General features: G+C 37.4%; 1 protein-coding gene across 1 annotated transcript in view; it reads left to right on the top strand.

Annotated features, from left to right (window-relative positions):
• RAD54L2 (RAD54 like 2) overlaps window positions 1-14,270 on the top strand; it is a 45,710-nt gene that overhangs the window by 17,837 nt on the left and 13,603 nt on the right. Inside the window, exons 3-10 of the mRNA XM_070937074.1 lie at window positions 7,310-7,449; window positions 9,948-10,082; window positions 10,528-10,757; window positions 10,967-11,149; window positions 11,365-11,498; window positions 12,093-12,289; window positions 13,163-13,505; window positions 14,036-14,213. Of these exons, the coding sequence (XP_070793175.1) occupies window positions 7,310-7,449; window positions 9,948-10,082; window positions 10,528-10,757; window positions 10,967-11,149; window positions 11,365-11,498; window positions 12,093-12,289; window positions 13,163-13,505; window positions 14,036-14,213 (1,540 nt within the window). The remainder of the gene's footprint in view (window positions 1-7,309; window positions 7,450-9,947; window positions 10,083-10,527; window positions 10,758-10,966; window positions 11,150-11,364; window positions 11,499-12,092; window positions 12,290-13,162; window positions 13,506-14,035; window positions 14,214-14,270) is intronic.

Below are 14,270 nucleotides of genomic sequence, written 5' to 3'. Positions count from 1 at the left end.
CTGGCCATCTCATAGCAAATAACTCTGGGCAGCTGTCAGCATTAAAACATTAAAAACCCAACAAATAAATATTCTTAAAAGGACAAAAAATAAAAATCCCAATAAAAAAATAGCTAAAAGATGGGGAAGGAGGGAATAGGATGCGCAGGGGGGAGAGGTGGGATTATCTCTTAATTCAATAATCACCTCCAATGTGGTGTTCCCTCATTAGGGTCCCAGGCCATCTGGCAGAATCAGATTTTCAGATTCAGATTTTCAGGCTTCTGTGGAAGGACAGAAGGGTGGGTGCTTATCACTTCAGGGATAAGATATTCCATAGGGCAGGAACCACAACAGAGAAGGTCCTTCTCCTGGACCCTGCCAGCCAGAATTCCTTGCCCGACAGGACCCACAGCATGCCTCCTCTGCCAGCGCGGGTGGGGTGCTCCAGTCCCAGTAGGGTAAGAGAGTTCCTCATATAACCTGTACCCTTGCTTTAAAGGTAATAAAGAACACCTTGAATTGTACCCAGAAGCAGTCAGTCAATCAGTGGGCCTTGCGGAGCAGTGGGTTATCCTAGGAGCTTCAAGATCCAAGAAATGCAGAGTGCATAGTACACTCTGTACTAATTGAATCTTTTGAATGCTCTAAAACAGTGGCCCTCAACTTTTAGGCACAAGGGGCCAGCTCTATGGAGAGAGGTTTTTCCACAGAGTGGAGGGGGTGTGGTATCACATGCTGCCTGTATCCCACAGGTGGGGCTTCACTTGTTTGCGCAGACTGGTTTCTGGCATGCCATGGACCGGTGCTGGTCCAAAGACTGGGGTTAGGGACCTTGCTCTAAAAGGGTAGCCCCATGTAGAGCATACTTTAAACATGAAGTGACCTCCGATCCAGGAAAGGCCGCACCTGGTGCACCAATCAAAGTTGTGCAAAGATTCTCCTAGCCATGACTGCCACCTGCTCTTCAAGCAGAAGTCACAAGTCAAGGAGAATCCCCAAGTTGCATACTGGATCTGTTTGGGTAGTGCAACCCCATCCAGAACTAAGTTGGGTAAAGTCTTGGATCTTGAAGGTCCATACACCCAAAGCCATTCAGTTTTGCCAGGGTTCAGCCATAGCCTGTTGTCCCCCATCCAGGCCCCCACAACCTGCAGGCACTGCGAGAGGGCGGCAAAGGCATCACTTGGATCACTAGGGGTGGAGATAACATACTAATTACTGTATTTTTCGCATTATAAGAGGCACTTCCTCCCCCCCAAAAAAGTGGGTGGAAATGTCTGTGCATCTTATAGAGCGAATATTGCGGCGGGGGGAAAGGGTTGGTGCAGCACCACTGCCGCCGTTCACCACCACCGGTGTACGCTGGAGCCTATGCTGCTGAGTAGCTGATTGGCAGTTGGATCAGCCTCCCGGAATACCACCAGTCAGCTGTTCTAGGTGGTGGGGATTTTCACTCCCGCCAATTGCCATTGATTGCTGCTGTTGAATGGTGGTGATTGGCAGCGATCCCCACTGCCTAGAACAGCTGACCAGCAGTATTCCAGGAGGCCGATCCAACCACCAATTAGCTGCTCGGCAGCGAAGGTTCCAATGTTCCCCAGCAGCGGCATCAGCTCAGTTGACCCGTGGTGGGTGCAATTGAGTGGAGCTCTGACGAGCCATATGCTTGGGCTACGATAACGTGCTGAAGCTGACCAGGTTGTTTGCTGCAAGGACGCTAGCCAGATGAATACCCGATGGATGCTGGGAGGCAGAGGCAGATTTTTTTTCTTTTTTCTTTTTTTTTTAATTATTTTTTTTATTTTTTAATCTAATACACACCGTACATATTTTGTGGACAGTGTATTGACTGGGTCAAATCTGTTTTAAACAATGCTAACAGTAATAATACAAATAAGTGTACATAATCCTAATCTTCCAACTTCAACAGTACCATTCTCACTTTATAATTCTTTATGATTTTTTCCATTAATTCATTTAAACATAAATTACATTTATTTATGCCATGTATTTGTTATCCCCTACTAAGTTACTAATATTTAATATTTTGAGAATTATTCATTCCACCATAATTTCAATATCCCAAATGTCTAGGACTACTAATGCCAAATATTAACAAAATTTAATCAATCCCGGGAATATATCTCAAAATCCCCACAATTTCTAATCCTTAAAAGTTCAAATTCACAATATATTTTAACACACTACCCTGTTTCCCCCAAAATAAAACATCCCCTGATAATAAGTCCAATCGGGCTTTTGAACGCATGGCAATAAGGCCAAGCGCTTATTTCAGGGTTCAAAAAAATACAAGACAGGGTCTTATTTTCAGGAAAATATGGTATTAATATTAATAATATAATTAGATTACCTAATCCTAAACTTCCACCTACTAAGTTTAATTTATTTTTAATTATTATAGATTCTATTATCTGTTAACATGTATGCTACTATTTTCCTTGTTTGTATTATTTATTTTTTCATTGTATTAATATATTTTATCATTATCCTTCATCTCAGCCTTTTTGGAGTTCCATCATTTATTGACTTTTTAATCACCCTTTTATTTCTCTCTCTTGGAGTCTTATAACTCTTTTTAATATTTTTGTACCTACTGAACATTCCTTCGGGTTGCCCTTTGTCTCTTTCTGCTGTATTATTTGAACACCCATCAATAAGATGTTCTTTTTTTTAAAGAGGTTTTTTCTTTTTTTCCTCTAAATCTTCCTTTTTTTTTTGAAGATTTTTTCCTGTGTTCTATTATAAGCTTTTAAGAAATTATCTAATTGATTCCTACTTATTAATCCTTTCATTTCATTACCTTTATCTTCTTGCATCTCATTTTGATTTTTTCCTTCTGCTGCTTCTTCTAATTTCTCATCTATTTCCTGAATATCATGTTCATCTTTTTCCCCCAATTGTTGATTGGCTTCTACATTCATTTCTTTATCTTTAGACAATCCCCTTGTCTCCTTATTGTTCTTTATAGTTTTATGCATGTTTTTGAGCATCAAAATTATTTCTTTATTTGCCTCTATTATCCCTTGTAGATTCATTTTGTGACAATTTAATAAAGATTACTCAGTATACCTCTTTGGTTCCAACATCTCAATATTTGAAAACTCCAACTTAATAAAATTCAGTCAGTCCCATAGTTATACCTCCAAATCCCCTAAATTGATAATCTTTAAAATTCTATAGTAAATTACAGCCTTGTGATTTTCCAATTACATATCTTCCCAATTGTCCAAATTTTAAAGTCTTATTTAACGTTAAAATTTGGACAATTGGGAAGATATGTAAAGTTAAAGATATTTAACTTTTCTTCTTTTCTCCTTTCACCTTTCTTCTTTTGCCTTGTAGAATGTTCTGTCAAATAGCATTAATAATCCAAATCCAAATTAATCCACTAGGTTCCTCCAATCTTTCAAATCCATAATCTAATAGCCAGTTTCAATAAAGTTTAGTTATTTGCAATTTATTTCATCTTAGAAATCTTCAAGAGGGAAAAGAAATTCATTAGGTATTTTCAAAATATCCAAATCGTCTTCTAGAACAGGGATCACCAATCTTTTGGACCTCAGGGACCACTAAATTCATAATTTTAAATCCCACGAACCAATAATATGATCTGCCTAATGACCAACTGGGTGGGCGTGGCTAGGTGGTCATGTGACTGGGTGGGCGTGGCCAACTCCTCACCTTCCTGCCTGGGCTCCTTAGGGCCCCAACAGGAAGCAGTTGTTGGAGCTAAGCAGCCCCTACCAGAAAGAGTTGACAAAACAGCTCAGTTCAAATTGGATCTGACCGAAAAGGAGGCTTAGCAGAAGCACCTCACTGAGGACTACGAGCATAGGCTTTTCAAGTAGAGGAAAGACCTGTGGGAATGCAAGGCCAGGTACCAGCGCCTGCAAGGTCAGCGGGCTAAGATGGTCAGCCAGTTCCAGGACATGATGCAGTCCCACTGGAACAAGGTCCTCTGTCTCTTCTCCACCAGCAGCACTTCCCTCCAGCCTTCACCCAGAGCCCTGCACCAGGAGGCCAAAGCAGACTCCAAGTCAGAATTTCTCCCCCCTATGACCCACACAAAAAGACCCCGAAGGGGGAGACTCTGCAGCAACCCAAATGTTCATTGCACGTATCTGTCCCAGGGGCTGTAGTTTGAGGACCCCTGATTTAGTGCAATATTAAACATGCAAATAATTTTTCTGCAGGCCACCAATTGGTGCACGGACCACCAATTGATGACCGCTGTTCTAGAATAGAGTCAAGGTCAGGCCGCCTTCCAGGTGTTATTTACTTTTTTCTATTCTGTGTATTAGACTTTATGTGTATTGGACCTCACTTTCACTAAGAGTACTGACACTGTAGTGCTCCTCTTCTAGATGGCTCTCCTGCTCCCAAGTCCAACATTAAACACTATGTCAAAAACAGCTGATTATCCAATAAGTCCAGGGGGTTTAGAAATACAAATAAACAAGACAGTTTCTCCAAAAAATCACCTTTCAAATTGTTTAAGCTTTTTTCCAGACTTTCTGTATTTTAAAGCTTCCCTTGGGCATTTCTTTCACCTCTTAATTTTCAGTATTTAATCTTCGTGTGTCTAATCGCGGCTTCCTTAATGTTTGGAGATTATCTTTTACAATTCTTGTACTTAAATTAAATCTTTAGAGTAAGAGTTGGAAGTTATCTCACCCAGTTTCAATGCTCTCTCCACGGACCGCTCCAGCACAAATCTTACGGTCTCGGTTGTCCCACCTTGTGACTGGCAAAAATGGCTGTCATCCCTGCTGCCATTCGGGAGAGCTTGCTTCGGACTTAATGAGGAAATTGTGAGTTCCTCGTGATCCACAAATGCTTCTCCTTTCTTCGCCGCTTCTACAAGGCGGCTTTGACCACGTATAGTCTCCCAACAGCGGTTGCCAGCTGGATTTCGCAGGGCTTGGTGGAGCCCACTATTTTCCAAGCCGTTCTCACCATGACGTCAACCAGAAGTCCTCAGATTCCCCCCCACTTGTTTTTCCCCTCTAAAGCTAATGTGCGTCTTATGGTCTGGTGCGTCTCATAGTGCGAAAAATACGGTATATCTCAACCCCTGATGGTGAATGATCTCACCAGCAGCTTCATGTAGATGTTAAAAAAGAGTAGAGAGGGTACCGAGCCCTGTGACACACTACAGAAGAGTGACTATGGGCTGAACCTCTCCTTATTAACACCAGTTGGGACCAGTCTTGGAGAAAGGAGGCAAACCAATGCAAAACAGCACTATCCAGCCCTAAACCCACAGCCAGCCCAAAAAGATACCATGGCCGATGGTATCAAAGACTGCTCAAGGAGAGTAAGAATGGTTGCATTATCCCTCTCCTGCTCTCATCATCAACAATTGTTACCAATGCCATTTCCATCCCATAACTGGGCCTGAATCCTGACTGAAAGGGGTCCAGATAATCCGTGTCATCCAGGACCCTCTGAAGCTGCTAAACAACCATGTTTTCTATCATCTTCCTAAGAAGGAAAGATGGGAAACTGGACGGAAGTTGCCCTAGCAGGTGGGATCAAGTAATAATTAACATCCCTCTTAACATAGTGCATCTGCCCTTAAACAGCAGCATCAAGGGTCTTCTTGCTCAATTCCATGCTGTATATGTATATGTTTTACCTACAAGTGAAAAATAGCTACTGCATTTTTCGGAGTATAAGACGCACCGGAGTATAAGATGCACCTACCTTTTTGGGTTTTTTTTTTAAAAAAAAGGTTTTTTTTTTATTTTTTAGACAAACACACATACAAACATACAATGTATTTTCTTTGAACAGTATTTGGCTGGTTCACAAATTTAAACAGTGTTTAGTCATTTCAATTAAATTTACTATTTCTATATTTCCTTTTTGCCATATTTATTCCTCATCTATTTTTTAAAAAAAACCAATATTACCGTTCATCCTCATCTCTAATCTTAATCAAATTCAATTTTTCCCTTCTATTCTATATTATACCCCTTCCCATTGTCTTCTATATTTATATCCTTCCTCACATTGGTTAATTACGTAATATTACAATTGTTTAATACAAATTCAACATTTTAATATAAATCAATTAGTTATATAACTATATTTTTTGTATATTAATCAATATGAACATGAATATTCCAATTATTTCCATGCAATCCAATTTCTTACAAATCAATTAATTATATTTACCAATAATAATAAACCAAATGATTTCCCCTCTTATGTTACTCATTTTCACATCTTAAACTCACCCAATAACCCACATAGTTTTGCCCATATAATCCTCCAAATCACAACTTAATCATTTCTACTTTCATCACAATATATAATTAAAAATATTTCAATCATTACAATTTTCCTAATTAAATTTAAAAATGTTCTAGCTGTTACCCAAGCTACAATTTAATCATTTTTTACTTTCACTACCATATACCATTAAAGGTATTTCAATTGTTACAGTTTATACTTCTAAAAAAAATAAAAAAATAAAAACTTATCATTGTCTAGATTTCAAAAATACAAAGACAAATATTCCAATTATTATTCATTTCATTTTTACAATCATGATTTCCCATTTATTTCTTACTACTATTCATATTTCAATTCTAAATATGTATAACATTTTTCTCTTTCATTTCTTTTTTTTTTCTCCCTTCCCATTTTTATTTTTGCCTTTTTCGTTCTCTTTTTTTTCTTTTGTGTTTAAAATCTTGAACTCTCCTCTTTTGCCCTAAATTTCCCATTGTTTGTACCTACTTTTTTTGGTGAGGAAAAAGAAGAAAAAGAAATCTCCCTCTGTCTCTGCCTAATTTTGCCTCGCTACAGCAAACAGACTGCTTTACTTTCAGTTTCATTTTCAGCGTAGCTTGATTAACACAAGGGAAAAAAAATCTGCTCCAGAAATTTAGCTCTTTGCAGCAAGCAGCAGAGCCCTGCACAAAACAGCTGAGAGCAAATCAGTGGAGAGTCGGGAGGCCGATCTAATCAACTTGTGCTAATTAGTCTATGCTAAAGCTGAAAGGAGCTGTTTTTTCTTGCTGTTTGCTTGCAAGGAGGTAACTGCTGCGAGGCACAGGCCAAAGGGTGGGGGCCAGTGGGTGGGCAGGGCTACATTTGGTATATAAGACGCACCTAAATTTTCACCCCCTTTTGGGGGGTAAAAAGGTGCGTCTTATACTCTGAAAAATACGGTAGTTTTTCTGACTTGTCATTTTCTTTACTCGAAGAAGAGCAAGTCAGTTTTTCTTTGCCAAATTGAAACTGCATTGATATATTCCTTAGAAATAATGTATTTTTTCTGAATTTGTGCATTCAGAAAGCTGCTGCGGGAAGACCAGTTGGAGGCTGTGACAAAAGCAGCACAGCAGGAAGAACTGGAAAGAAGAAAACGGCTGGAGCAGCAAAGGAAGGACTACCAAGCCAGCATCCCCACTGTACCTTTAGAGTTTCTCCCAGGTAAACTTTACACAAAGTATTGAACCAAAAGCTGAATTGAAGCCAGATGTAACAAATAATAATGGTTAATCCTGTCAGCATACTAATTTTGTTCCGTAGTGTTTATTTTATTCTTACATTCATGCCCTGCCTGACCCTCCCAAGAGGAAAAAAAAGGACAGTATAAGTGTAACTCATAAGTACCTTTGTGAATCACTGTGTGTCTGTTTTTCTCTAATATATTTTTCCTTTTGATATCTGAATTATGTATCATATTAATAATAATTGATTTCTATGTTAATATGCCATTCAGGGAAGTGATAAAGATAATACTTGCTTTAAAAGAATTAATGAAAATATTGTAAAAATTAGTCATTTTTAATAGAGCAGGCCTAACAACAGCATTTGTAGTTAGTTATAACAAATTGATTCTAATTACTAGTTGCTGCATTTGCTTAATTCCTGTGAAATAAATGGTGCTTCTCATAAACACTTTTGTTCTATTGTTTCCATTATTTTAGCTCTCTGAGAAACCATGCTTTCTACCACACAAATAAGCCAAACTGAGTTATTTTCTCTGCATGTTTATCAGTTCCCCCTCTTTCTGAATATCAGTCATGAAAACTCCATACTTCTATAATGTTTTCCTTGTCCTTCTCAATCACAATGTCACAACTAATCCATTAAGAACAGTTTTTTTAACCTCTGATATTCCTCAGGATCAAGCCATATAACTACTATGTTGAAAAATAATATTTCTAAAACATATAAATATAACTATATGACTATAACATAGAAATATAATCAATGAATTCATAACTTAAAAGATTTTTCTTGTATTTATTTGTTGTCTGAGCTGCATTTTGATCAGAGTTGTTGCTTATATTTATAGAAAATGTACAGTATCTTAAAGCCCATTAGTAATTGTTCCAAGTTTCATGAATTCAAAAGTGTCCCATTCTTTTTTATCCTTTACTGAGGAGAATGGGGAGGAATGAAGACCTGATGTCTTCTCTATATTAAGTGAGCTATTCTTTTATTAATTCCTCTTAAATACTGTACTCCAACATTTTAAAATCACTGTAAACTTTGTGAAGAGGCTAAAAATATACAGGTAGTTCTTGCTTAATGATCACAATTGGGACTGGAAACTCTGTCACTAAGCAGTGTGGTCCTTAAATGAATCACCCATGGCGGTTAAGCAAGACATCACATGATCATGATTTGCAATTTTACTGCCAGCTTCTACACTGAATATGCTTGTCAGAAGCCAGTAGTAAAATGTGCATCTGGCAATCACATGTTCGTGGGATGCTGCAATGGTCATAAGTGCAAAAATCAGTCATAAAGTTACTTTTTTTCAGCGCCATCATAACTTCGAACAGTCCCTAAACAGGGCAGCCATTAAGCAAGAATTATCTGTATGTCAACCCAGTGAAATAGCATTACCTATAATAGATTTGGACCACATTAAAATAGAGCCATATATGCAGATGCTTGTAGTAAAGCATTGGATGTTTTCCATAATTTATCCATAATTTCAAAGTGGCCTTAGGAGGCAGTACACTGTGTCTGATGTGGCCTGTCTATCCATCCTCTGACTCCTTTCCGTGGTACCTGTAGATTATAGTATGTTCTGTTCAGCTTCCTTATCCTCTTTCAAATTTGGAGCAAGGAAGTAAGTGAATGGGTGGTCTTCTCAATGCTGGGCTATTCAGCAATGCAGCAGGACTAATGAGCAAGCAGATTTTGTTTGCATCTATTCTGTGTAATCTGGATGACATCCAAAACGCTCCATGGAAAGAGTGTACTTTTTATGCTAGCAAATGAAGAAAGAGATTCTGCAATTTGGAAAAAAAAAAATTAGCCAAACTTGCTGCTCATCTGCAAACTGCAAAAGTCCTGACAACAAATCTCACAAATTTGGTTTCATTTATTCAGATTTTGTTTAGAAACGCTGCAGCATAGAACAAGTTCAGGGCATGTTAATTAATATAATAGTCAAATTGCGGTCATTTTTACTAATAATTATTGAAGACGAACCTGAAAGAAAGTTGTTTGCTATGTTTAGATCACTGTGCTATGTTTGGAGTGGAGGAAGGGCATATATCCACAATTCTATCATGTTTTAAATGTTGAATATAAATGGAAATTTGCATGTTTAATTCAGTTTCAGTTTCATGTTATTGATTCCAGATATAATGACATTTTTCAAATGATTTTAAGTGTTCTGATAATAGTTTGAACAATGCGTTCTTCTAACATTGGAGTCTGAAATAGAGGCTCATGAGTCTACCAAAAAAAATTAGAATGCAGTAAGAGAAGTACTGGTTAACTTCAGGCAAAACATTACTTGAAGCATATTAGAGTAGCTTCTTATATAATCAGTGGTATCAAATTTGGTACAACTAAGATACTTCAGTGAGGTCACACATTGATGAGTGAAGTGAAGTGAGGGCAATTTTTAGTCTGATTTTCTCTCCATCCATGATGTACTGAATTTATTACTTTGTTTTTAGAGGAAATTGCTTTACGAACTGCAGAAGTTGCTCAGCTTCCCCCTCAAGTGCTAAATGAAGAGGTCATCTGCTTAGACAGCACCAGCAGTGGTAGTGAGGATGACTCCAAAGTAAGACTCCACAGCATTAAAGATGGTAAGAACAGATGGAAAATTTATTCCTGCATTATGGTTTCCAACATCTTTATGTCTTGCAGTCAGTAGGATTTTTTTTAAAAAAAAAATACAAGTAAATGTTATTTCTAAAGAATTCTAATAATCAGTAACTTCCTCTAACATTCCCAATTTGAAAAATATTTTTACAAACTTATAAAATTTTAAGAAATCGACTCAGCATAATTATGCTATATCAAATAATTATAAAGTAACAGATAAATATTCAGTAACTCAGTACTAATCAGAATCAGCCAGTATGATTACTTTTGTATTTTCATACTTTGTTTTTATTTTATTTCTTTTACTTAACTTTTCCCAGTTTTTACTAGAGTACAAAAGATGAAAACAGAGGGACATAAGTCACCTTACATTTAGCTATAAAATATAATGGATGTGCTAATCCTCTACATCTGGTTGTGTTGCAGAAGTGATAGAATTAAGTTCAGGAGACGATGAAGCCCTCCACATTGTAGACAGCAGTGATTCTGGCAATGAAGGGGATGATGATACTGAAGAGAGCAGTGGTGCCCACGTGAATGATGCTCTAAATCAGTTAGATGCTTCAGGGCAAGTAATTATTAACATCAACCATCCACCAAATGAAGAAGATCTATATCTGGCTCCTCAACTTGCACGAGCAGTAAAGCCTCACCAGGTATTGAAATTTCTGCTGCAGAAATGTACATAATTGTCACCAAATTGTCTTCTAGACATTTTACTATGACATGTCATTTGTTCGTGTAAACTTCGGCTGGGTTTTTTTTGCCTGCGTATGTGTATATGCATTTACAGATTAGATGTTTAACCACTAATTTGATAATAACCATCCATAATCTCTTTTACACCATTTGTTACTCTTTCTAGATTGGTGGTATTCGTTTCCTGTATGATAATTTGGTGGAATCCCTGGATAGATTTAAAACCAGCAGTGGGTTTGGCTGCATCTTAGCTCATAGCATGGGGCTGGGCAAGACTTTGCAAGTCATCTCCTTTTTGGAAGTACTTTTCCGTCATATTGAAGCAAAGACCGTCCTGGCAATTGTACCTGTAAGTAGGCTGTACAAAAATGTTTACTTAAGTCTGTTTAAAGGTCCTTTCAAAAACTTAGCAAGTTTTGATCTGAATACAGATCAACTTCTGTATTTGCCTCTTTAAATTTTGAAATATCCATGAAATATTCGTATATTTTTTTTCAGTGTTTAAGATATTGGTAGAATGAAATATATAATTAATGGATCCCTTTCTTATCATTTTTCTTACAGGTAAATACTCTTCAGAACTGGTTAGCAGAGTTCAACATGTGGCTTCCAGCACCAGAAGCTCTTCCTGCTGACTATGACCCAAAAGAGATTCAGCCTCGCACTTTTAAAGTCCACATTTTGAATGATGAACACAAGTAAGGGAAATGAATTCTATTTTGGAGATGTTATTTATAATTGCTGCTGTTGGAGCATTTGTGCCCTGTTTATGGATCTTGGAAAGTTCTCTTGCCAATTTGTACAAATCGCTTTATGACAACATCTGATTAATTTCAGTGTTACAATAAGTATCACTGCCAAAATAAGTAGGATACCATCCATTAAATTGCCATCTCAGCTTGCTCGCATTCTGAATCTTACAATACTGTCCTCTTTTATTTTCTTACAAAATATAAAAAAAGAAAATAACTTTCCCAGACGAATTAACCATATAGGAAGAATATTAGGCTCACAGATGGGGGGGAAGGGGGAGGAAAGAGCACCATATTGCATTTAAAATGTGAGCAAAACCAGAGACATTGTTTGAATGCAAATACTTTAGGCTCACTGAGGGTCTAAGATTAGTGACAGTCATGGTTAATAGCAGCATTTGTCCTATCCATTGTATTTTGAACCAGCTTGACTTTTCAAATAGACTCTGAATATACATAACATGCATATAGAGTTGCATTCTCCTTTTTCACAAAGACTGTCCCATTTGTATTTTGTCTACCTGTTGTTGTTTTTTCTAGGACCACTGCAGCACGTGCCAAAGTGGTAACTGAGTGGGTGACAGACGGTGGTGTACTGTTGATGGGTTATGAGATGTACCGCTTGCTTTCATTGAAGAAATCCTTTGCTACGGGCAGAAAGAAGAAAAGCAAAAAGCAAACTGGCCCTGTCATTATTGATGTGGATGAAGAAGATCGTCAGCAGGAGCTCTTAAAAGGTGAGAACCCACAAACCTCCTTTTATGTATATCTTTCTTTCTTTTTTTTAAATTTGTAATTTTATTTAGTATATATTTAGTATATATATATTTAGTATATCTTTCATTTCCATTTAAATGATACAATCCTTAGACCACTATTTTTACTAGAATTTGCACATGAACAGACAGATAATCTGAAATTAGGAATCCACTAAGGCAGGGGTCTCCAAACTTGGCAACTTTAAGACTTGTGGACTTCAACTCCCGGAATTTCCCCACCAGCATGGCTGACTAGGGAATTCTGAGAGTTGAAATCCACAAATCTTAAAGTTGCCAAGTTTGGAAACCCATGCGCTACGGAATATATTTCCAGTTTCATCAGAAAAATGATTTTCTAGTTTGTATGAATTCTTCAATTAATTTATAATTCCTTTATTAACATAACATGTTTGGAGGCAGAGTTTCTCTATATGTATATAATTGTTTTGCTGCATGTTTCATTACTGTAATGGAACTTTTTGTGGAAAGATTTTGTGTTAACATTGTCCCAGTTTTCACTGGTTCGCTGCTTTTTTTAAAAAAAAAAAAAACTTCCATTACGGACACATATTCTAGTTTCACTTGCCACTGCATTCAGTGAAGGATGTCATTGAGAATTGTAAATGATACTTACCTAGCCTAAGACAGGGAAGTGATCAGTGTCTTTCTCTTATCAGTGTTGTCTTGAAAACTGAAGCAGAGATTTCTGCTATCCAGTAATAATTTCTGAGCAGCTCATTTTCCTTTCTCCAAACTCCCTACTGGATTTAGCACAACTCTTAATAATTATGCAACTTCAATTAAGGCTAGAGCAAAACAAATTCATTTGGAGACATTTTCTTTTCCTTTCAGGAATTGAGAAAGCTTTATCCCGGCCTGGACCAGATGTGGTCATTTGTGATGAGGGACACCGGATAAAGAATTGTCATGCAAGCACCTCTCAGGCTTTGAAAAACATCAGATCTCGGCGAAGGGTAGTTCTGACTGGCTATCCTCTGCAGAACAATCTAATTGAATATTGGTGTATGGTAGACTTTGTACGCCCCGACTTTCTTGGTACCCGGCAGGAATTCAGTAATATGTTTGAGCGCCCTATCCTGAATGGACAGTGTATTGACAGCACCCCCCAAGATGTTCGTCTCATGAGGTATCGCAGTCATGTCCTGCACAGCCTGTTGGAAGGCTTTGTACAAAGGTGAGGCCATTTGCCACATTTTCAGTCCTTCAGTCTTTGGAAGAAGTATTTAAATAATGAGAGGGTGGGAAGCGTTTGGTTCATTGGGTTGATGGATTAGATTTTAGACCATCATTAGCAGTACCATTTTGGTATATATGTCATTAAATCTAGTTTCATAATAATAGATTGCTTAGATAGAATTTTTCATTTGGGGATATAAAAATAACTTATGAGGACTTGATAGTGTAAATGCTTGAAGTATATAAATTAAATATAATTTCATCACACAGAGTATAATATGTGGAAGGAAATACTCAGTTGTGAGGTTATACTTGGTTACAGACTAAACACTAAGATTTTGCAATAATCTGCTGTGGAAAATTAATCTCTACATATAAAATACTGATCACGCTTGTTCTTTTACACTTATTAATAATCATCCCTAAATTGAGGTGCCTGGTATTTCCTCCTTTCCATTCCTAATAGAGGGATGGAAAGCAGACTTTCAGGAATTTCTTTCCTAATGTTCTTTTCTCTTGTTTCTGTAGACGAGGGCACAATGTGCTGAAAATTCAGCTTCCCTATAAGGAAGAACATGTTATCTTAGTGCGTTTGTCAAAAATCCAGCGGGCTCTTTATACTGAGTTCATGAATAGGTTTCGTGATGCAGGCAACAGCGGCTGGCTGGGACTGAATCCACTTAAAGCTTTCTGTGTTTGTTGTAAGGTGTGTTTTTAATAAAAAGGGAGCAGTATTTTGTGTAGGGTTTTATGAAAATATAAC

This window comes from Pituophis catenifer, unplaced genomic scaffold, assembly GCF_029215685.1.
Source record: "Pituophis catenifer annectens isolate HBS135680 unplaced genomic scaffold, rPitCat1.0.hap2 SCAF_2, whole genome shotgun sequence".
NCBI classification, from domain to species: Eukaryota; Metazoa; Chordata; class Lepidosauria; order Squamata; family Colubridae; genus Pituophis; species Pituophis catenifer.
Note: the sequence above shows the minus strand (reverse complement) of the source record. Positions and strands in the feature narration are given on the sequence as shown.